The sequence below is a fragment of the Pectinophora gossypiella genome, chromosome 26 (assembly GCF_024362695.1).
Source record: "Pectinophora gossypiella chromosome 26, ilPecGoss1.1, whole genome shotgun sequence".
NCBI classification, from domain to species: domain Eukaryota; kingdom Metazoa; phylum Arthropoda; class Insecta; order Lepidoptera; family Gelechiidae; genus Pectinophora; species Pectinophora gossypiella.
In genome coordinates this window covers 5,098,802-5,121,414 of record NC_065429.1, presented here as the reverse complement: position 1 = coordinate 5,121,414, position 22,613 = coordinate 5,098,802, and the positions used below count along the sequence as shown (strand labels likewise).

Sequence of the window (22,613 nt, the reverse complement as noted above, 5' to 3'; positions counted from 1 at the left end):
TGCCTGCAAAGGCAAAATTTAGTGAGACGTAATTTGCAACTATAACTGCAACTATTATCTATAACTGTACCTAAATTTATGCACAATAAAAATCTTTATCTTTATCTTTATTCAAATCCAATAATTCTTCTCCTATCGTGTGGGTTGTGAGGTGGATTACCAACCCCATCAACCCTGGTGTGAGGGTTATTATTGAGTCAAATAATTTAATTCCAAATATAAATCATTGATGTGCATTTTGTTAGTAAATAAAAGCTAATGATAATCTTACAGACTACTGTTAGTAGAAAAGGTATTCAATGCACAATTATTATTTCTTTAACTTTGTTTATTTAAAAACGTTTTATAATCTTCTACGTTTTCCTCTTTAAAAAACAACCGTCCGCCATTTCCCTGTCATTCCGCAATCCTCTCTTCTCTCTCGCTCACTCGTCGCTCTCTCTTTCACACACCTTTGCGTTACGTTTCATTCAGCCTACCATTCCTACAATAGTATCTTATACCAGACCCCGCCAACCTGTTCTTATACCTTTAATCATTTCCCAGAAAAAGAGGAACCAGAAGAATGCAAAGACGAGCTAGTGAACAACCTTGAAGAGTTACGCAAGATGGCGGAAGCGGTGTCTTCTCAGCTGGACGCGGCCAAGAAGGCAGAGATGGAAGTGAAGCAGGAGAAGATTGAAGAGGAGAAGAAAGAGGTCCTGGAGGTTGAGGCTGCCCATGAGGCGCTCTACACTAAGATGCTTGAGGGGAAATGGTAGGTTTACATTTTTTTTTTAATTAAGCTCGCGTTTGATGTTTGTTTCCTTTTGGTGGTTGCCTGGAAGAAATTGCTCTAGAGCAATAAGGCCGCCCAAATTGTACTATATTCATGTGTTATGTCTGATTGTTGAAATTTTAGTTCTGTGCAATAAAGTATATTTGATTTGATTTTGATTTGACCACAATCTCACCTGATGGTAAATGAGGATATGGTCCTTCTCAGACGGCGCCCTGAGCCGAGGTTCGCGCCCAACTGGGCACCCTCAGGCCTGTTGTCTTAAATCCTGTACTGGGTGAGAGCCCTCAGTGTTTTCCATTTGTCCGACCAAGTAGTTAACGCCATCCGCGGCAAATCTACAATTAGTCACATTAAAAAAAAGACGTTCAGTATAAAGTAACTGATTTGACTAGTTGCGAACTAGACTATTACGTTGAATAAATGATTTTGATTATTTATTGCACAATTAAAAACAAAACAAACACATCTTATAAATAAAACACCTCCAATGCGTCACATCGAGGCAAGGTGCCCAACAGGCTGGCAGCATTACCCCTCTGAATCGCCAGACTAATTCTCTGACAGAAATAACTACCAGCCCTAGCATCCCATTAGCCATTGTACTGTGTTCATGCAAATAAACGATCTATCTATCTATCATCATGACGCTTTGAGGGATCCTCAATTTGTTAAGGAATTTGTTATTAATTTACTTAATTTGTTATTCTCAGGTTCTCAATCCTCCGACACGAGAGTTCGTTCCTGAGTCACGTGAACGACATGACAGACAAGGGAAACGAGAAAATGGCCGTGTTCTGTGACAACGAGCACACCTGCTCTGAAGTGGTGCTCTGCCAGGGTCACAAGTGGGACGTGTCCAACAACCTGCACCTCCTGAATGACCCCAGTCTCTTCACCCTTAACAGCATGGTCACCAGCGTTCAGGTCAGTTCTACACTTTGATAGAAATTGAAATGTTTTATTGCGACCATGTGTTCGTACAAATTGTGGTGTTATAAAAATACAGAAGTAAGTATTATAGTACCAACATGGACCCAGTAAGGGCACTGCAACTGGTAGAGAGGACAACATACTTAATTATTAGTCAGCGATACAATTTGTATTTATTATACTTACTATATTTTAACAATATTATATCCTCTTGATATTAACTCAGAATCATGGTCTGCTTCATCCTCCTCAGTATTCGTTACGGTGTCACAAAACACCCTGTATAGGATACACATACATACATAAACAACCTATTTACGTCCCACTGCTGGGCACAGGCCTCCCCTCAATCAACCGGAGGGGGGGTATAGGATAAAATACGTTATAATAATATCCACACTGCGACTCAAAATGAGCAAGTAGCAGATTTTTAAAACTATGAAGAGAATTAGCTACTCTGATAGCGGGAGGGAGTACTTTTGGGGAACGTAGCCAGAAAAGTCTCTCATTGAAATTAAATTATTTCTCTCTCTCTTTATTTAAGATCTGCGCTCTTGTCGGTGGAGTAATCGCCATTCCTCTCTTCTTCCCGCCAAAACCTTCACCTCCCGATACGACACGACCTGCACCTTCTCTTTTATTTGTTTCATAAATGTTCTCCTAGGTTTAGCCCTTCCTCTCTTCCCTTCAAAAAAAATATTATTTTTAAATTATTTATTTATTTTATTTTACAGTTTTACATTCAGCCATTACAGTAATTAAACTAATTCAACTGAAACGAACACATGTAAGACAAAACAATAAAAAAAACATTAACGCAATTGACCAAATTGTAATAATGTTTCCTATCCACTGGTTGCCTGGAAGAAATTGCTGCTTAGCAATAAGGCCGCCAGATTGTACTGTATCTATCTTCATCTGTGTGAATTTGTTTTGTATGTTGTGTGCAATAAAGTATATTTGATTTGATTTGATTTGAAATATTGTTACAGGTACCCTCTAATAACATCTACCTGGACTCGTCGCTGACGCTGTCGGGGCTCGACCAGGACCTGATGGACTCCAGCATGACCCGTGACGTCACCATGCAGGATGAGGTCGAGGAGGGCAGTAAGGAACAGGTAAGAGAAACATCAAGATTGTCAAGGGAATATTTAGTTGACGGAGTCAAACGGGGAGCGCCGGTTCGAACCCCGGTAACGGACTTGCACCAATAACATAACATAAACAGCCTATATACGTCCCACTGCAGGGCACAGGCCTCCCCTCAATCAACCGGAGGTGGTATGGAGCATACTCCACCATGCTCCACTGCGGGTTGGTGGAGGTGTTTTTACGGCTAATAGTCAGGACCAACGCCTTAACGTGCCCTCCGAAGTACGGAATCATCTTACTTTTTCGGACAATCAGGTGATTCAAGCCTGAAAAGTCGATACCAAACAAAGGACAGTCTCACAAAGTGATTTAGACAATGTCCCCATCGGATCAATTAGTTGTTAATTTATCTGAAGCGCAGTTTTCACTAACACAGTTGACTCGACGGCGCTTTGGTCTAACAGAAAGCTCCGTTAGGTGTGGGTACTTAGATCATCTTAAGATGGATGTATTTCTGACTGCGTATTACGAAAGCTTTATATAAAGCGAAGATTGTTGGTAGGGCTGGCAGAGGAATATCTAGAAGGTACATTGACCAAATTGGAGATGTCCTTAGAAAAGGTTTAATACGATCTACTCTGAACCGGCGTGCGTGTATGAAGCGATTGATGAATGTGGAGGAAGCAAGAGAAGTGTGTCAGGATTTCCAGTCTCTGCTTACCCCGGTGGGAAATAGGCGAGACCTTATGTTATGATTTTTTTCATTTTCAGGACAATGACTTAGAAAAAGAATTGCAAGCGGACGCTCTCAAACACGACGCCGCCCTACAGAAAGCTAAAGCCCACAGTCTCACTAGCCTGGGTAAGATAACCTATTGCTGATGGTCTAAAAACACTACATTGAACCAATTCGTCTAAAAAGCATCATTGTAATTTGACATTAGAACATAAACAACAGCTGTATGGCTTTTTAGTTGAATTACAATTCAATGTGGTTGATACCACGCTGAGGGTGCCCAGTTGTGCGCGAACCTCGCCCCAGGACGTCTTCTAAAAGGATCATATTTGAAAGAATTAATCGACCCTAGTGGGTCGATACTGGGGACTCATGGTCTAACAAAAGTAACGTGATTAGAATGACAGCAGGACAGAGATACAACACATCGCCTAGTGCGCAAGAGACAAAAGATATGTCACTTTCGTACTAACGGTAAACAGCTTAGTAGGATAGACTTTATATAACGTAACAAATACTTTATTGCACAAACAGGAAAATATAAAAACAAAAGATTATATTGTTCGTGGTGAAATACATAAAATTAAGTGGAATGCATGTTTTCTAACAAGTAACCTTTTGCAGGGCTACTGAACTTCAACGCTCTGTCGACGTACGTAACCTGCGACTCGCCGCCGCCGATACAGATGTCGCCCGAGGAGTTGGAGCAGCTGGAGCATTGCAAGCAGCACGGCATGCCCAAGAAGGTCGAGGGCAGCTACGTGCCCAAGGAATTGAGGTGAGGACACTGTGGACAGGGAATAAAATGTAAATCACACACTCATATAGACTCAGAGACATACACACACACATACACAGAGACACACATATAGACACAAAGAGACACATACGCAGAGAGAGAAAGAAAGAGAAACACACACACATAGACGCAGAGACATATACGCACACATATATAGAGAGACATACACATATAGACACAGAGAGGTACATACGCAGAGAGATAGAGAGATACACACACACACACACACACACACACACACACACATAGACATACACAACATAGTGAGAGAGAGAGAGATACACACACGCGCGCGCGCACAATATTCTTCTCTCGTGTGGGTTGTGGGCTCAATGAATACATGTGATCTCATTAACCCTTATGTCAATGTTGTCAAAAGACTCCTGACATGGTTCATTACTACATACTTCAATTACTACATACTTACTTAAGTAAATAGAGCCAGGACCGACTGCTTAACGTGCCCTCCGAAACACGGATTATACTTTAGGATAATCGGGTGATCAGCCGGTAATGGCCTAAGGGACCACGGGATTTTTGTGTTATATCCCCACCGGGATTCGAACCTGGACCGTGAGGTTGAAGGTAACATTTCTTGTTTTAGGCACGGCTGGTGGCGAATAACAGACGCGGACCAACTAAGAGAGCTGATGGAGGCCCTCCATCCTCGGGGAGTACGGGAGAGAGAGCTTCACGGCTCGCTTGTGCAGCATGTGCCCAGCGTTAATAATAAGGTATTTTTTTAATAGTTTTGACTATAAGGTCCATCTTAGACTCAAGGTCAGGCTGCAAGTTGTCTTTGATTACTTGTGGCTCTGCCCACCCCATTAGAGATTATAGGTGTGAGTTTATGTATGTCATCACATCATTAAGAGCCGCGCTCTTGTCGGTATAACATTCTCCATCCTTGTCTATCAAAAGCCAATTCTTTGACTTCCTTATAAGACATGACGTTCGCCTTCTCCTTAGTGTATAATAATAATAATATTTAACTTTGATATACTGACATTATGTCACGTTTTTCTATGACGTCACAGGTTGCTTTTTCACACAAATTCCATAGTCATTTCGTGTTTTGACGTTTAGTAATAAGTAACTGGTTTAACTAGTTGGAAACTACCCTATTAAGGGGTCTCTGCCTACCCCAACGGGAATCTTATGTCATGTCTTCTGTTAGACCAGGGGCGGGCCTGTTTCGTAAAACTTACAATTGTAAATTACAACGACAATTTGGTGTTCATTACGTAGCTAATATGAATCTGCTAAATATTTGTGATCACAAACTCGGCAATGTACATCAAATTGTCATTGTAATTTACAATTGTTAGTTTTATTAAACAGGCCCCAGTTCTGGAGTCTTCACATACATACATAACCTACGAAACGACATCTAATGACAGTGTATCATCATCCTTAATAATTTACTTTTTGTTCCAACAGCTGCACATCGACAAAGGCGACATCCTAACAACAACCCTGTCAGTGTCCCACTTAGACCGCGTGATAGCACAAAACGGTGGCTGGGTGGGCGCCGACCACCCCGGCTCCTTCTGTGCGGCCACCGCGCACCGCACCGACATGCGCGCACTGCACATGGTGAGTGGGATTGTGCTTCGGAAGCTAAGGTCTCTATGGGGTTGTGCTTCGGAATGCACGGTGTTAGTGGAGCGTGCTTCGGAAGGCACTATGTGTAATGGAGTGTGCTTCGGAGTCTACTGAATCAATGGGGCGTGCTTCGGAGAGTATAATATTAGAGGGGTGTGCTTCGTAATCCCAATAATGCGAGTACTTTGTTCAATGAGTGGTATTATATTATATAAATAACAAAAAGAATGGAACTATAGTGTTCACATTATTTTGTACATAACATAAGCTCACGATTATATTCCAATAGGTACTCCATTGCAAGATGAACTAAGTACGCACACCTCACCGAACTTTCTGTTAATATTTCTGTTATTTTATACTGGGTGTTAGTGACATCGTAACGAATACTGAGGGGGTTGATTCAAACCATGATTCTGAGTTAAAATCAAGTGGAATTTTCCGTCGCAAAATTCATGCTTTTTTTTTAGTTTTTTTAAATTATTTTCAATTCTATACTTTTGCGATGGAACCTCTCAGTATTCGTTACGATGACACTTACACCCCGTACAAGTAGATACGGTAGCCATATAAGTAGGTATGGGTGTTAGTGACACCGTAACGAATACTGAGGGGGATGGTTCAGACCATGATTCTGAGTTGATATCAAGTGGAATTTCGTGTCAAAAAATTCATGAAAATTTTTCTTTTCTTTTTAATTATTTTCCAATCCATACTTTTGCGACGGAAATTTCTACTTGATATCAACTCAGAATCATGGCCTGAACCACCCCTCAAAGTTTTCGTTACGATGTCACTAACACCCTGTATATAAAATATTATATACGTAATTCCTTCCAGGTCGAGCAACTAGAAGAAAGGGTCGCGGCGGCGTCAATGCAAGTGAAGGGTTGGCGACCTTCATCCCTAGCCATCCCAGAGGACGCGACAGGGCCGGAGATAGTGGCCCGGGCGAGACATAAACTGGCCGCGGTCGAGGCACACATCGAGAGGCGGTACCTAAAACCGCCCCTGGTACAAAGGTATGCTAGGTAAAGTGAAACAAATGATATCTAGGTGTGGGTGTTGGTATTTTGTAGGTTGGATAATGGAATGCTTGTTAAACAATGACACATCATTTTTTGACATTTAAGCTGGTGCTTCTATCGTGTGGGTTGTGAGGTGGATTACCACGCAGAGAGACACATACGCTGAGAGAGAAAGAGAGAGAGATACACACACACACATAGACGCAGAGACATAAACACACGCGCACACACACACACACACACACACTCTCACGCGCGCTTTTATTCACTTTTATTAAATAGGTTTTTATTTTATTTTTTAAATTCCGAATACGGTTTGGGTTATATGGGTTTTGTTGATCTTAAATTCGAAAGTGTTTCGCTTTTTTATATACAGTATAATAATATATCATGGTGTCCGTGTATGTCTGTACGGTGTTTGGTAGGCTTATATGAAGAAGTGTATTTGTGTGGTGTGTGTGTGTTTTCGTATGTATATTAGATGTGCACTTTATTTATTTTAAAATACCGAGTTATTTGAAAGACAATTCAACAATGTAACTTCTTATACGTTTGCAACTTGGCTAATGCCCCTAGTAAGGTAATCCCTCTTCAAATATGACACACAGCATGAATAAGAATAAAGGAAACATTATACAAGGTGTTAGTGATATCGTAACGAAAACTTTGAGGGGTGATTCAGACCATGATTCTGAGTTGATATCCAGTGGAATTTTCCGTCGCAAAAGTACACTTAGCACTGAAAATAATTTTAAAAAATACTAAAATTATCATGACTTTTCAGACAGGAAATTCCACTTGATATCTACTCAGAATCATGGTCTGAATCATCCCCCTCAGTATTCGTTACGGTGTCACTAACACCCATACGCACTTGTATGGCTACTATACGTACTTGTACGGGGTGTAAGTGACATCGTAACGAATACTGAGAGGGATGATTCAGCTGAATATTCCGACTTGAGAGAAACAAGTGGAGTTTTCCATCGCAAAAGTATAGAATTGAAAATATTTAAAAATATCGTGAATTTTGGGACGAAAAATTCCACTTGACATTGACTAAGAATCTGTGAAAAATGGTCTGAAATTATCTCCCTTAGTATTCGTTACGGTTTCACTAACACCCTGTATTTTTGTACACAATAAACAATGAATAAAATAAAGTATATTTGATTCGAATCATTACAATTGGCGGTCTTATTGATGTTCACCAATATCTTCCAAGCAACCACTGGAAGGAAGTGGTAGCAGTGTGTAGCAGTAGTTCTTCTTCTTCTTCTTCTATCGTGTGGATTGTGAGGTGGATTACCAACCCCATCAACCCTGGTGTCAGGGTTACTATTGAGCCGCCAAAGGCCCCTGACATGGCTCATGTAACGACTACTAACTTACACCAGTAAGTAGTAACCGGGACCAACGGCTTAACGTGCCTTCCGAAGCGCGGATCATCTTACTTTCGGACAATCTGGTGATCAGCCTGTAATGTCCTAACCAAACTAGGGACCTTTTAGGGATATTTTTTTTTTGTGATATGTCCCCACCGGGAATCGAACCCGGAACCTCCGGATCGTGAGCCCAACACTCGAACCACTGGACCACGGAGACCGTTGAAATAGCGTAGTTGAAAGCGCGACCGAGCAGTAGTTGAAATAGCGTAGTTTATGTGGCGGACCCAACTAGTTGGCCAGTTAGTTCCGCCCACATGCAAGAGATGGCGCCACATTCAATAATGCAGTCTTCAAGCAGTCGTGAAACGCGATATTGAAGTTTACACAGTCAGACGCATATATACAACTTCTAACATGACTTCAAGTGGGTCGTCGATCCCTAGTCACACTACCAACTCGTGGCTTGCGGGGTACTATGCTCTGTTCGGTACCCCGAAAACATCCTTTGGCGGCAGTCACCCTCGAAGTTAACACATACACATAAATTCACGCCTTTCCCACCGGTGTAAGCAGCAGAGACTATGGAATTCCATTTGCTTCGATCCCGACACATTTCTCTTGCTTCCTCCACATTCATCAATCGTTCATACACGCGCGCCGGTTCATAATCAATCGTACTGAAGCTTTTCTGAGGACTTCTCCAATTTGGTGTGGTTGTTTAAGTAAAGGTTAAGTAAAAATTTAACTAAAGTTTACCTGGAAGAGGTTGCTACCTTAGCAATAAGGCCGCTTGTTGTACTACTGAATATAATTGTTTATCTTATTGTTTGTGTTAAGTGCAATAAAGATTTATGTATGAGTATTATACTTATACATTTTACTCATTAAGATCATATTGTCCGCAGTACCGCTGAAGCCACGCTAGGTGCGGTGTTACAGGGTGAGCACGGGAATTCATCGGCCACTTCGCCCCAAAACTCCGATAACACTACTGAAGGAAAAAGTAAGTTGCAAATATTGTAGAGTATTTAAGAAAATATTACGTTTTCTACGTATGAGGAGCTCGGTGGCGCGGCGGTAAACGCGCTCGGTCTGCGATTGTTGAAGTTAAGCAACTTTCGCAAAGGCCGGTCATAGGATGGGTGACCACAAAAAAAAATCATCTCGAGCTCCTCCGTGCTTCGGAAGGCACGTTAAGCCGTTGGTCCCGGCTGCATTAGCAGTCGTTAAAACCACCAATCCGCACTGGGCCCGCGTGGTGGTTTAAGGCCCGATCTCCCTCCATAGGGAAGGCCCGTGGCCTAGCAGTGGGGACGTTAATGGGCTGGTGATGATGATGTTTTCTACGTGACTTATAGTTGATTTGGCGCAAATGGCATTAACTACTTGGCCGGACAAATGGGGAGCTAAAAAGTATGAAACTGCAGTTCTGTTTTAAAATTGGTGAAGAATCCGGTCACATACAGGGTGTTAGTGACCGTACCTAATACTGACGGGGATGATTTAGCTTATTTTTCTGAGTTTTTAACATTTCTCCTCAGCCATAACTAATAATAATAATATGATAATTGCGTTGAATAAATGATTCTGATTTCGGATAACAAGTGGAGTTTTACGTCGGATTTTTCTTTTTTAATTATTTTCTGTTCCATACTTTTGCGCCGGAAAATTCCAATTGATGTCAATACCTTTCCTTTTCGGCGGATAAGAAAATGACAGATATAACTTAAAATAAAATTAGATGGTGTTGAGAGGAATTAGACAACGAACAATTACAACATTGGTGTCTAATTGTAATTGTTTGTTGTCTAATATTAATAATTTATTGCCAAAAATGTAGGTACAACTCTTTCCTTAAAATAGCTTAGTCTTAGACACAGATATAAATAGGTAGGTACCATAGCTGACTAAGTATAAGAATACTTGTATTACAGCCTATGATGCCTCCTTCCTGGATATTTACGTTACTTAAGCTAGAAAGTATAGTACTTATGTTAGCAAAACAAAGAAATATAATAGTATTTTATGCAACAGTTGTATAAGAAGGGTCAAAAAATGCGAGTGGCGTGAGTTGCGATGTGAGCCTTGGCGAACATCGCAATAAGAGACGCCACGAGCATTTTTTGACCTAGTTATACAACGTTGCATACAATACTTTTTCTACGACGACGTAATTTTAAACGAAACACAAAAATTTTCCAATTTATTTTCCAACGCGCGGGAAAATGGCGGCAAATGTATACTTTTTTTTTATAGTATATCTATGGCACCAAACAAAGTAAAGGTGCCAGTTTCCAGGTCAAAAAAAAACAACAACAATGCTTTTTTGGCGACATTATAGTACAGTTACACTTTGTAAACAATGCTTTTATAGGCCATAGAGCGTACACTTTTTCAAAGAGTTTAATTATGTATGTACTTATATTAGACTTTTTGGTTATTTAAATGCCAGATTAAAGTAGAGGAGTAGAAAAAAGTTTTTAATGACTGGCTTAGCAAAATAAAAAGACAAAAAGGCAGAAAGATCCTCTCTTTGTGTGGAATGTAGTTGTACGTGAGTGTGTGTGAGCTAATACTTTCTTTATTGTACGTTTTGGTGTATAACTGTCCGTGAAATAAATGTAAAAAATAATACTTCGTAATAAATTGTATCGTAATGTACATTTGACTGGGTTGTCAATAAGCGTATCATTTGTTCCCAGTGGACAACAAGGGCATAGCGCGTGGTCTAGCCACCTGGCGCGAGGCCCTAGCCCGCTGCACCACCAGCGCTCAGCTCGCCATGCTGCTGCAAGCGCTGGACTCCGCCGTGGCCTGGGACAAGAGCATCATGAAGGCTGTACGTATTTATTCTTCTCCGTCAACCCTGGTGTCAGAGTTACTATTGAGCTGCCAAAGGACCCTAACATAGCTCATATAACAACTAAATACTTACATAAGTAAATAGCAGCAGGGATCGACTGCTTAACGTGCCATCCGAAGAACCGATCATCTTACTTTCGGTGAATCGAGTGATAAACTAAACTTGCTTTACAAGTCAGTCGATTACATAAGATTACTAAATCTTTTAAGGGGCAATGTATATGTTTTTACAATAAGATTCCCATTGACATTCAGAATTTGCCTTTCAACTGCTTTAAGACAGTAGTTAAACAAAAACTTTCCAAAAAAGGTTATTATAAAGTTAGTGATTATTTAGAAGATATGAATGCATGGGATTAACTGTCTGAGAACTGATATTATTTTATGTTTATTTTTATTTTTTTAAAGAACGTCTAGGGCCCTGTGCCGAGGTTTTTCTTGCAGCTTCTTTTCCCCGGCTATACAGGTTGTGAGAAGCTGCAGTAGTTTTAGGCGGATGAGACGTTCGTTATGTAAAAATTGACGATTCAAAGTGTAACTATGTTACCTACTGAATAAAGATATTTTTGATTTTGATTTAGATTTTGATCAGTCTGCAATTTCCTATTCAAACTAGGGATCATAAAGTATTCCCAACCGATTAAAATATGCTCATTCACCAACCGGTTGAAATATGACCATTTCATGGAATAGACGAACACATCATGAAATGATCATAGTGAAATCGAAACGAAAACTTTGAGGGATGATTCAGGCCATAATTCTGAGTTGATATCAAATGGAATTTTCCGTCGGAAAAGTATAGAACAGCAGCTATTAAAAAAAACACTAAAATTTTCATGAATTTTCCGACAGGAAATTCCACTTGATATCAACTCAGAATCATGGTGTCAATCATCCCTCTGAGTATTCGTTACGAAGTCACTTAAGTGTGTGCCAATACTTTTGACCGTGACTTCGTTCGCGTGGAGGGTTATAAAAGAGAGATCTTTGTCTGTAGGAGTGCATGTCAAATTTCAAGCATAACTTATGCAGTTTAGATTTTTTTGATACAACATTTTTTCTTGCTTACTCCCATTTTTCAAAATACAGCCATAACTAAACTTTATATTTACTAAGGTATGCATGCATGCTAGATTGAAAACATCTACTCGTATCTTACGCGGTTAAGATATTTTCATACAAATGTTTTTTCCCGCTAACTCCCGTTCCCGTGGGAATTTTGCAATATCCTGTTGCAACTAAGCTTTAAGTTTACTAAAGTACCTGCATGCCAAATTTCAAGCGTCTAACTTAAGTGGTTTAGATTTTTCATACAAAAGGATTTTCCCGCTAATTCCCGTTCCCGTGGGAATTTCGGGAATTCCATTCTTAGTGCACCTCTACGGGACCTAAGCTAAGTCCCTTCTAAATTTCAAGTGCCTACGTTTAGCCGTTTAGGCTGTGCGTTGATATGTCGGTCAGTGAGTCAGTCAGTTTCTCCTTTTATATATTTAGATTATGTACTTGTTCGACAGAATTGCCAATTCTGCCTGTGCGGTGACAATGAAGACCAGCTGTTGCTCTGTGACGGCTGTGACAAGGGCTACCACACATACTGCTTCAAGCCGCGCATGGACAAGATACCTGAGGGGGATTGGTGAGTTCATACTGCTACATAGTAAAGAATCGATCAACCTAATATCGACTGATACATCACTATGTTAATGAACGTCACAACAATAGCTTACGTACTTTGACAGATCTAATTCTTACCGCGCATGGAAGCTGTTGTAAAGTGTTATCTTATTGAAATATAATCACTGCTGGGGGGTTAGAAGGGCCACATTGAAGTAATTCATCTAAAAAAGCAATATTGCTATATGTCAAATAGCAATATTGCTGTTTAAGAGTGGCTTTTTTTACCCCCCAGTACAGGACTAATCGTTCTGTTAATAATACATACATCTTCTTTTCTCGTGTGGGTTGTGGTGGGATCTCATTATATGACAATATTTTGTTTTTTTTTTTTATCGAAGTAAATAGAATTCAGTCTCTGCTTATCCCGGTGGGAAATAGGCGTGAGTTTATGTATTGTTTTATGTTTTTCGTTTTTTTTGTCTTTTTTTTTTTTTCAATGAATGTCTGTGGCCCTGTGCCGAGGTTTTTCTTGCAGCTTCTATTCCCCGGCTATACAGTTTGTGTAACTATGTTACCTATCGAATAAAGATATTTTTGAATTCGAATAAATATGATGTGATAATTGGTAGATTAATCGGGAGCGGAAGTGTTTGAGCGTTGGGCTCACGATCCGGAGGTTCCGGGTTCGAATCCCGGTGGGGACATATCACAAAAATAACTTTGTGATCCCTAGTTTGGTTAGGAACAGACTGATCACCTGATTGTCCGAAAGTAAGACGATCCGTGCTTCGGAAGGCACGTTAAGCCGTTGGTCCCGATTACTACTGATGTAAGTAAGTAGTCGTTACATGAGTTATGCCAGGAGCCTTTGGCGGTTCAATAGTGACCCTGACACCAGGAGGTGAGGTGGATTACCAACCTAATCAACCCACACGATAGAAGATCGGAAGCTAAAAGTAGTGTTCCGTGGTTGCCGCAGGTACTGCTGGGAGTGCGTGAACAAGGCCCGCGGCGAGCGCGTGTGCATCGTGTGCGGCGGCGCCAGCGGCGGCCGCACCATCCCGTGCGCGCTGTGCGTGCGCGCATACCACCAGGACTGCCACTACCCGCCGCTGGGGAAGGTGACACATTCTTTATATCTTTTTGGCATGATGCAGATGGCTACTTGGCCGGACAAATGGGTCGCTGACGGCTCTCGGTACAAAAATTGACACAAACCTCGGGGGTTAAAATGGCCACATCGAAGTAATTCATCTAAGAAAGGAATATTGCAATTTGACGTTCGCGCATATAAAAGTAAGTGCGCAATACGAACAAATGTCAAATGCTTTCTTAGATGAATTGCTTCGATGTAGCCATTTTAACCCCCCTGAAGGTGTATAGTTAGTTGGGCGCGAACTTCGGCTCAGGGCGACAGCTGAGAGAATTCATCATAATAATCATACTTATTTGAAAAAATAATCAACTCTATTGAACCGAGAGCGGTAACCGCTGAATGAGGGAAATCGGGTTGACCGAAAAAATAAGATGATATCGTGCTTCGGAGGGCTTTGATTTCTTTCATGTGTCTATTATAACTGGAAGGTTTAAAAAAGCCACTACGAAGCAATTCATCTAAAAAAAAATTATTGCTATTTGACATTTGCGCATATAAAAGTAAGTGCGCAATGCACATAAATGTCAAATAACAATATTGCTTTAATGTGACCTTTTTAACCCCCCTGGTGTCTCCCTACAGAACCCGCGCGGCAAGTGGTACTGTTCTCACTGCATTGCGCGTGCGCCGCCTAAGAAACCGCGCAAGAGCAACAAGAGGGACTCCAAACACAAGAACAATGATAGTATGGAGATGGATAGCATGGTGCCAAGGTGAGATAATTTAATCTTCTAGGCCTCTACCGTTAACATATTATTATACAGAAACACTTGACAGCCTCCGTGGTCTAGTGGTTAGAGTGTTAAGCTCACGATCTGGAGGTCCGGGTTCGATTCCCGATGGGGACATTGTCGAAATCACTTTGTGAGACTGTCCTTTGTTTGGTAAGGACTTTTCAGGCTTGAATCACCTGATTGTCCGAAAAAGTAAGATGATTCCGTGCTTCGGAGGGCACGTTAAGCCGTTGGTCCCGGCTATTAGCCGTAAAAACACCTCCACCAACCCGCAGTGGAGCAGCGTGGTGGAGTATGCTCCATACCCCCTCCGGTTGATTGAGGGGAGGCCTGTGCCCAGCAGTGGGACGTATATAGGCAGTTTATGTTATACAGAAACACAAACTCACGATCCGAGGATTGGCAGCTATTTTTGTCACGGGTTAGTTCAACTGTCTAAAGGGGAATGCTAACGGCCTTCGTGGTCCAGTGGTTGAACGTTGGGCTCACGATCCGGAAGCCCCGGGTTCGAATCCCGATAGGGACATATCACAAAAAACACTTTGTGATCTCTAGTTTGGTTAGGACATTACAGGCTGATCACCTGATTTTCCGAAAGTAAGATGATCCGTGCTTCGGAAGGCACGTTAAGCCCTTGGTCCCGGTTACTACTTACTGATGTAAGTTAGTAGTCGTTACATGAGTCATGTCCCTCTTTGGCGGTTCAATAATGACCCTGACACCAGAGTTGATGAGGTTGGTATTCCACCTCACAATCCACACTATAAGAAGAAGGGGAATGCTGCCAGTCTCTTGGGCACTTTGCCTCGGTGTGATGCTTTAGAGGAGTTTTTTTTCTATAATGAATTAGCTACTTGACAGTTGTAACAAAACATGAAATATGTCGGATATGGTAGTTCATCATTTGACGATAGTTATCCTATAGTTATTTTTTTTTTATTAAAATAATTGGTCCAAAGGCTTGCCATTGCCATTCAACGCGGTAATGCGGCTAGTGTTGTGGGCACCTTTGCTCCGGGAACAGTGAGGGGCGGGTTATTTAATGACTAGTTTTTAAGTTTGGTTTGGGACGTATTGTTATATTAATTAAAATAATTTGCGATTTTTTATCTGTGTATTACAAGACCCGAAACACGGGCGGCCATGATTGAGCTTCGGGTGACGTCACATTTCACAAAATAAACAAAAACTATCTGTCAGGTTTCGTGTTATTTTTTGGCACGCAGTGACCGGGATGTATTGTGTGTGTGGCGTGGGTGATAAAAAAAGTAAGATGATTCCGTGCTTCGGAGGGCACGTTAAGCCGTTGCTACCGGCTATTAGCCGTAAAAACACCTTCACCAACCCGCAGTGGAGCAGCGTGGTGGAGTATGCTCCATACCCCCTCCGCTTGATTGAGGAGAGGCCTGTGCCCAGCAGTGGGACGTATATAGGCTGTTTATGTATGAGTTTCCCTAAGCACGAGTAAGGGCTATAAAAACGAAAATCATTTGAAGATAACTTGTTTGGTTTGTCTAGTCCGGCGGCGTCCCACGCGTCCACATCCACCACGGCCGAAGAGTGTTCAGCCAGCGCCATGCCCACCCCGGAGAAAGCTGAATCCGACAAGATGGATGAAGTGGCAAGCGAGGAGAACAACCTTAACCATCATCCTGGTAAGGACTGTCTTTTCATCATCGTTTCGTTTTAACGGTCTCTGTGGTTCAGTGGTTTGAGCGTTGGGCTCACGATCCGGAGATGCCGAGTCAAATCCCGGTAGGGACAAATCACTTTATGATCCCTAGTTCGGTTAAGACATTACAGGCTGATCGCCTAGTTCTCCGAAAGTAAGATGATCCGTGCTTCGGAAGGCACGTTAAGGCGTTGGTCCTAGCTACTATTTAACGATGTAAGTGAGTAGTCGTTACATAAGCCATGTCAGGGGCCTTTGGCGGGTCGGTAATTACCCTGACGCCAGGGTTGATGAGGTTGATAATTCACCTCATACCCCACACGTCAGAATAAGAACGACATAGAATCTACTCACTGGGGCGGTCTGAGCCACCGTATTATATAGATTCAAGTATTTTATAATATATTACATATTTTTTTATATATTTTTCGTCATTATCACCATCATCAATTCAAGAGCCACGCTCTTGTCGGTGCAGCATTTCCATGCTACTTTTACAAAAAAAATACTTTTTTTGTGTTTTATTTATTATTTATATATTTAATCATACAATAAGATGTATTTATGTAAACACTACACCACCCGTATAGATTCTTCACCGGAGTTAGTATATCGCTTATGAAACCTAACAATAAATTGTCCGCCCAGCGCCCCCGGAGTTCCCGGACGAGGGTCCCCCGGAGAAGCGCCGCGCGCTGCAGCCGGCGGCCGGGGACGGCGCCCCCGAGCCCGCCCCCGCCTCGGCCCCCGCGCCCGCCCCCGAGCCCGCGCCTGCGCCCCGCAAGGACGCTCGCAAGGAAAAGCTCAGCGCCAAGAAGCTGCTCAAGGACCTCACATTTTGCAAGTCAGTAATTTTACTGGTGAACTTGATGTGTTTATGTCGTATGTCGTTTAGGTTGTATATTAAGCTGAAGCAGTTGTTAGGTTGTATATTAAGCTGAGGCAGTTGTTAGGGTGTATGTTAGACTGAAGCAGTTGTTAAGTTGTATATTAATCTGAAGCAGTTGTTAGGTTGTATATTAAGCTGAAGCAGTTGTTAGGGTGTATGTTAGATTGAAGCAGTTGTTAAGTTGTATATTAATCTGAAGCAGTTGTTAGGTTGTATATTAAGCTGAAGCAGTTGTTAGGGTGTATGTTAGACTGAAGCAGTTGTTAAGTTGTATATTAATCTGAAGCAGTTGTTAGGTTGTATATTAAGCTGAAGCTGTTGTTAAGGTGTATGTTAGACTGAAGTAGTTGTTAGGTTGTATATTAAGCTGAAGCAGTTGTTAGGTTGTATATTAAGCTGAAGCAGTTGTTAGGGTGTATGTTAGACTGAAGCAGTTGTTAAGTTGTATATTAATCTGAAGCAGTTGTTAGGTTGTATATTAAGCTGAAGCTGTTGTTAAGGTGTATGTTAGACTGAAGTAGTTGTTAGGTTGTATATTAAGCTGAAGCAGTTGTTAGGTTGTATATTAAGCTGAAGCAGTTGTTAGGATGTTTATTAAGCTGAGGCAGTTGTTAGGTTGTATATTAAGCTGAGGCAGTTGTTAGGTTGTATATTAAGCAGTTGTTAAGTGGTTTGTTAGGGTGAGGGAGTCGTTAGGTTGCATGGTGTGTTAAATAGTATTGATTTGTTATTTATGATCTGCAGAAACCTACTGTGTGAGATGGAGTGTCATGAGCACGCTTGGCCGTTCCTCATCCCGGTGAACACGAAGCAGTTCCCTCAGTACAAGAAGGTCATCAAGAGCCCCATGGACCTCTCCACCATCAGGAAGAAGCTGCAGGACAACAGGTCAGTTGCAGTTTGCTAGTTAAAAAAACTTTTTATTTGCTCAATGAGCAGTTCTCTAGTAGGTTTAGTAATTTCAATAAAATCTCTTCTTTATCGCGCATCTGTGTGTGTGACGTCTGACGCCATACTATTGAAGACTAAAGTAAGACCGAGGCGGGGTGAGGTAAACCTAGCTCAAACGCTGGTGGGGAGCGGAGAGTTGCCGTTCTATACGTAGTATTATTCCTTCTTCTATCGTGTGGGTTGTGAGGTGGAGTATCAACCTCATCAACCCTGGTGTCAGGGTTACTATTGAGCCGCCAAAGGCCCCTGACATGGCTCATGTGACGACTACTTACTTACATCAGTAAGTAGTAACCAGGACCAACGGCTTAAAGTGCCTTCCGAGGCACGGATCATCTTGCTTTCGGACAATCTGGTGATCAGCCAATAATGTCCTAACCAAACAAGGGACCACAAAGTAATTTTTGTGTTATGTCCCCACCGGAAATCGAACCCGGGACCTCCGGATCGTGAGCCCAACGCTCAACCACTGGACCACGGAGGTCGTTATTATTCCTTATTCTATGGTTTTATTTCAGTATATACATGGTCAACTTCTAAAAAACTTTTTTCCGCAGCTACAAATGCAAAGAGGAGTTCGCGACAGACGTCCGGCAGATATTCAGCAACTGTGAAGTGTTCAACGAGGACGACAGCCCAGTGGGGCGGGCAGGGCACAACATGCGACAGTTCTTCGAGGAGCGCTGGACGCAACTGTGACATGAGGACGACGTGACCATGTCACGTGACGAAGATTAAAAAAAATGAAGAAAAAATATGAAAGAAATCTTTTTCAGACTCGGAAAGGAGGTTAACAAGATTTAAAAAAATATAAAAAAGATGTAAAAAATCTTTTTTTTTTTTATTATACTCGGAAAAGACTTATAGAGAAAAAGCAAGAATGAACATGTTGTTTTTTTTTTTGAAGATAAAAAAAATGATTTTCTTTTTTAAATTGTTGGTAGTCCGAAATGTGGGAAAAAAAGTTTAATAATCTTTCTATAAAAAACACAAACTACCTTATACGTCCCACTGCTGGGCGCAGGCCTCCCCTTATGAACGAGTGATACGGAGCGTACTCTAAAATTGTGAATATGTATACTTAAATACACTTATATAAACTCACGTTCATAACACCTACGGAGGTGGACAGACCCTGTCAAGTGCTAATTTGAGAAGACCAAAAAAATGACTGTATAAAAAGCAATTGAATTGGCTTGAAACTGAAAAAAAAAAAACAAATATATGGTGATGAAACATTATTATTCAAAATGTCAGAAAAAGAACAGAATTTTATATTTATTTTATAGGCAATAAAAATCGCTCCTTACGTAATTTGAATCGAATTTTCTAATCTCGAATCGTAATTTATTTACCTCTTTATATTTTGTTCTTTTTCTGACATTTTTTAATAATAAGTATTAAAAAAAAAAACATTCCAAAAAAAAACTTAACTTTTTAAAGTTATACCCGGATTTGAGACATGTATATTCAGAATCTCGTGAGTTGTACATGCGAATGTGATCCTTATTGTAATAGGAATAGAGCGGCAAACGCACATTCACTGTTTAGTGTACTTTTTAATTCTATTTTTTTATTATACCATATGTTTTAAAAAAGAAAAAAGATGGCAAGAAAATCCTTAATATTATTTAGGTTTTTTAATAGTTGAATTAACGTTATAATTAATAGATTTATCTCTCATACATACACACGTAATATCCTTAATTATTGCATAACATAACCAGCCTATACACGTCCCACTGCTGAGCACAGTCCTCCCTTCAATCAACCGGAGGTATGGAGCATACTCCACCACGCTGCTCCACCGCGGGTTAGTGGAGGTGTACGGCTAATAGCCGGGACCAACTACTTAACGCGCCGGATAATCAGGTAATTCAAGCCTGCCAAACAAAGTACAGTCTCCAGACCTCCAGACCCTATCGCTCTAACCACTAGACCACGGAGGCTGTTACAATAGCCGGGACCAACGGCTTAACGTGACCTCCGATGCACGGAATCATCTTACTTTTTTTCACAATCAGGTGATTCAAGCCCGTACTATCCTTACCAAACAAAGGACAAAATAACTGAAGTATTATCGAACTATTAATTTTTTAAATTAGAATATTGGTTTATAATTTTACAACACTTTATATACTTAATCTAGTTATACTTGCAGCAATTGGCAGCATTATCGCTTAAAGCGATTTCTTTCAGGCAACGGAAATACTACTTAATAAAACGTATGGTATTATAAAAAAAAAACAATGATTGTATTAAAACTTAGACTGTATATAGTAGTTCATAAGATTAGAAATAAAACAGAAGTATTAGATCGAAATCTATTTTAAGTATAGGTAAATAGAATATTGAATGTTCTTCGAATATTCTTCACGCTACTCCCCCATTCAGGGTAAGCGGAATATAATATTTTTTTAAACATAATTATTTGCGAGTAGCAACGAAACAGTATTTTAAAATATTATTTTTTATTATTATTTGTATGTAAGTTGCATTTTTGGAATTCGGAAGTAGTGACGCTTATTTTGAGTTGAACAACTATTTTTCTTTTTTTTTTCTCTCGTATAACAGTTACAAAATTATCATCGATAATTTAATAACGTTATAACAAAGAAAAAAAAGAGAAAAATGTTGTGGAAGACACCACCAAATATACATAGTAAATGGCTCAAATTATTTGGAGCCAAGACAAAAACTTAAAAATATATCTTAAAAATATGTAAAAAATGGGGTTGTTCAACTCAATATAATGTTTAAATAGTTTCGGTGGCCAGTTGAAATATTTCTGTAGTGATGTCGAGTTTGTAACAATATGGGTGTGTAAAAAATAGTTGTCTATTCAAATTTTCGATGTAGGAGAGAGTAATTTATAGTATTGAAATCAAGTAATGTAGTGTAGGGCCTAATATTAATGTACATTACGATACAATTTGAAGTATTATTTTTTTATATTTACTGAAGGTTGTTTAACATATAAATAATAGAAAAAAACCTTCTTAAGCAATATTACTTCATAAAAAGAAAATATAATAGGCTACTTGACAACCTAGTCAAATGAGATACTTTTTACGAAACGTCAAAACGAAAGTTTTCTCTGGAGTTTGTATGGAAATACTGTCCTGTGACGTCATCAATAAAAGCGGTCAAACGTCGTACTTCATCATCACCAGCCCATTAACATCCCACTGCTGGGGCACGGGCCTTCCCTACGGATGGATAGGGAGATCGGGCCTTAAACCATCACGCGGGCCCAGTGCGGATTGATGGTTATTAACGACTGCTAATGCAGCCGGGACCAACGGCTTAACGTGCCTTCCGAAGCACGGAGAAGCTCGAGATGAAAACTTTTTTTTTTGTGGTCACCCATCCTATGACCGGCCTTTGCGAAAGTTGCTTAACTTCAACAATCGCAGGCCGAGCGCGTTTACCGCTGCGCCACCGAGCTCCTCACAAACGTCGTACTTATTGTTACTTAATTCGTAAATAAAATTCGAAAATAAGTCGAAAAGTAAAATGAGATTGATTTTCGATTATCGTAGACTGGCTTCTATTTCTAGATTAGCATTTTATAAATTATCTTTGACCCAATCAAATACCCTATTATATATATTTTACGCTTATTTTTTTCCTTTTTTTGTACTCGCGAAATAGTTAAATATAAAAACATAAATATAAAAGAAAATACTCCAAAATGTACCGTAATGTTTCCGAAATAATATTTATTTCTTAAAACCGAAAGTTTTAAGATATAAATGTACTTTTCGATGTTTCACTGTTGTGTATAAAGGCCTTAGAGCAGATCCTTGACTTCGACAGTTCTAACTTCTGTCTGACTGTATGTTTGTATGTTGAGGTTAGCCGAGGTGACATTTCAACATTTTTTTAAAAATAAACGTCAGAAATACCTGCCATTTTTGACATTGTGTAAAATTGGACATCGCCAAATCGTAAATGTCATTTCGAATTGTAAAAATTACTACTTAAAAAATATCGAAAGGGATTGTGACATATGGTAACTATAATTAATTGTGTATTTTGTTTTTTTTTGTTCCGAATAAATAGTGATGATATTTTTAAGGAAAACTCCAGATAAAAAAGAATGTTCATACAAATAAAATAATATTAGTATTTTATTTTACATTTCGTAACAAAACTTTTTTTTAAACAGATCCCAGTTGTGACATAAAAAAAAGAAATAAGATACTTAACAAAAAAATAATAATAAATCTTGTGTATAGGTATTTTCTCAATATTAAAAAAAAATATCATGTGTTTTTAAGTAATTTATTTCTTATTGGTTTCGTCAATTATATCACTTTATTTATTCTGTTTATTTTATAGTAAACATTTTGTCCTAATAAAAA

At 40.1% G+C, this 22,613-nt stretch overlaps 1 protein-coding gene across 16 annotated transcripts in view; it reads left to right on the top strand.

Annotated features, from left to right (window-relative positions):
• LOC126378323 (bromodomain adjacent to zinc finger domain protein 2B-like) overlaps positions 1-22,460 on the top strand; it is a 107,850-nt gene extending 85,390 nt beyond the window's left edge. For 8 of the 16 annotated variants that reach the window (XM_050026539.1, XM_050026538.1, XM_050026532.1 and 5 more), the window contains 17 exons: positions 547-757; positions 1,492-1,705; positions 2,704-2,832; positions 3,578-3,668; positions 4,167-4,320; positions 4,946-5,075; positions 5,782-5,937; positions 6,787-6,977; positions 9,268-9,365; positions 11,065-11,201; positions 12,742-12,863; positions 13,824-13,965; positions 14,583-14,713; positions 16,253-16,389; positions 17,055-17,250; positions 18,040-18,183; positions 18,804-22,459. In XM_050026539.1, coding sequence (XP_049882496.1) covers positions 547-757; positions 1,492-1,705; positions 2,704-2,832; positions 3,578-3,668; positions 4,167-4,320; positions 4,946-5,075; positions 5,782-5,937; positions 6,787-6,977; positions 9,268-9,365; positions 11,065-11,201; positions 12,742-12,863; positions 13,824-13,965; positions 14,583-14,713; positions 16,253-16,389; positions 17,055-17,250; positions 18,040-18,183; positions 18,804-18,945 — 2,525 coding nt within the window. In that variant the 3' untranslated portion in view covers positions 18,946-22,459. Of the gene's footprint in view, positions 1-546; positions 758-1,491; positions 1,706-2,703; positions 2,833-3,577; positions 3,669-4,166; positions 4,321-4,945; positions 5,076-5,781; positions 5,938-6,786; positions 6,978-9,267; positions 9,366-11,064; positions 11,202-12,741; positions 12,864-13,823; positions 13,966-14,582; positions 14,714-16,252; positions 16,390-17,054; positions 17,251-18,039; positions 18,184-18,803 lie in introns of all 16 variants that reach the window. The other 8 variants (XM_050026525.1, XM_050026533.1, XM_050026527.1 and 5 more) reach the window with 2 other exon arrangements.
• The last annotated feature ends 153 nt before the right edge of the window (positions 22,461-22,613 follow it).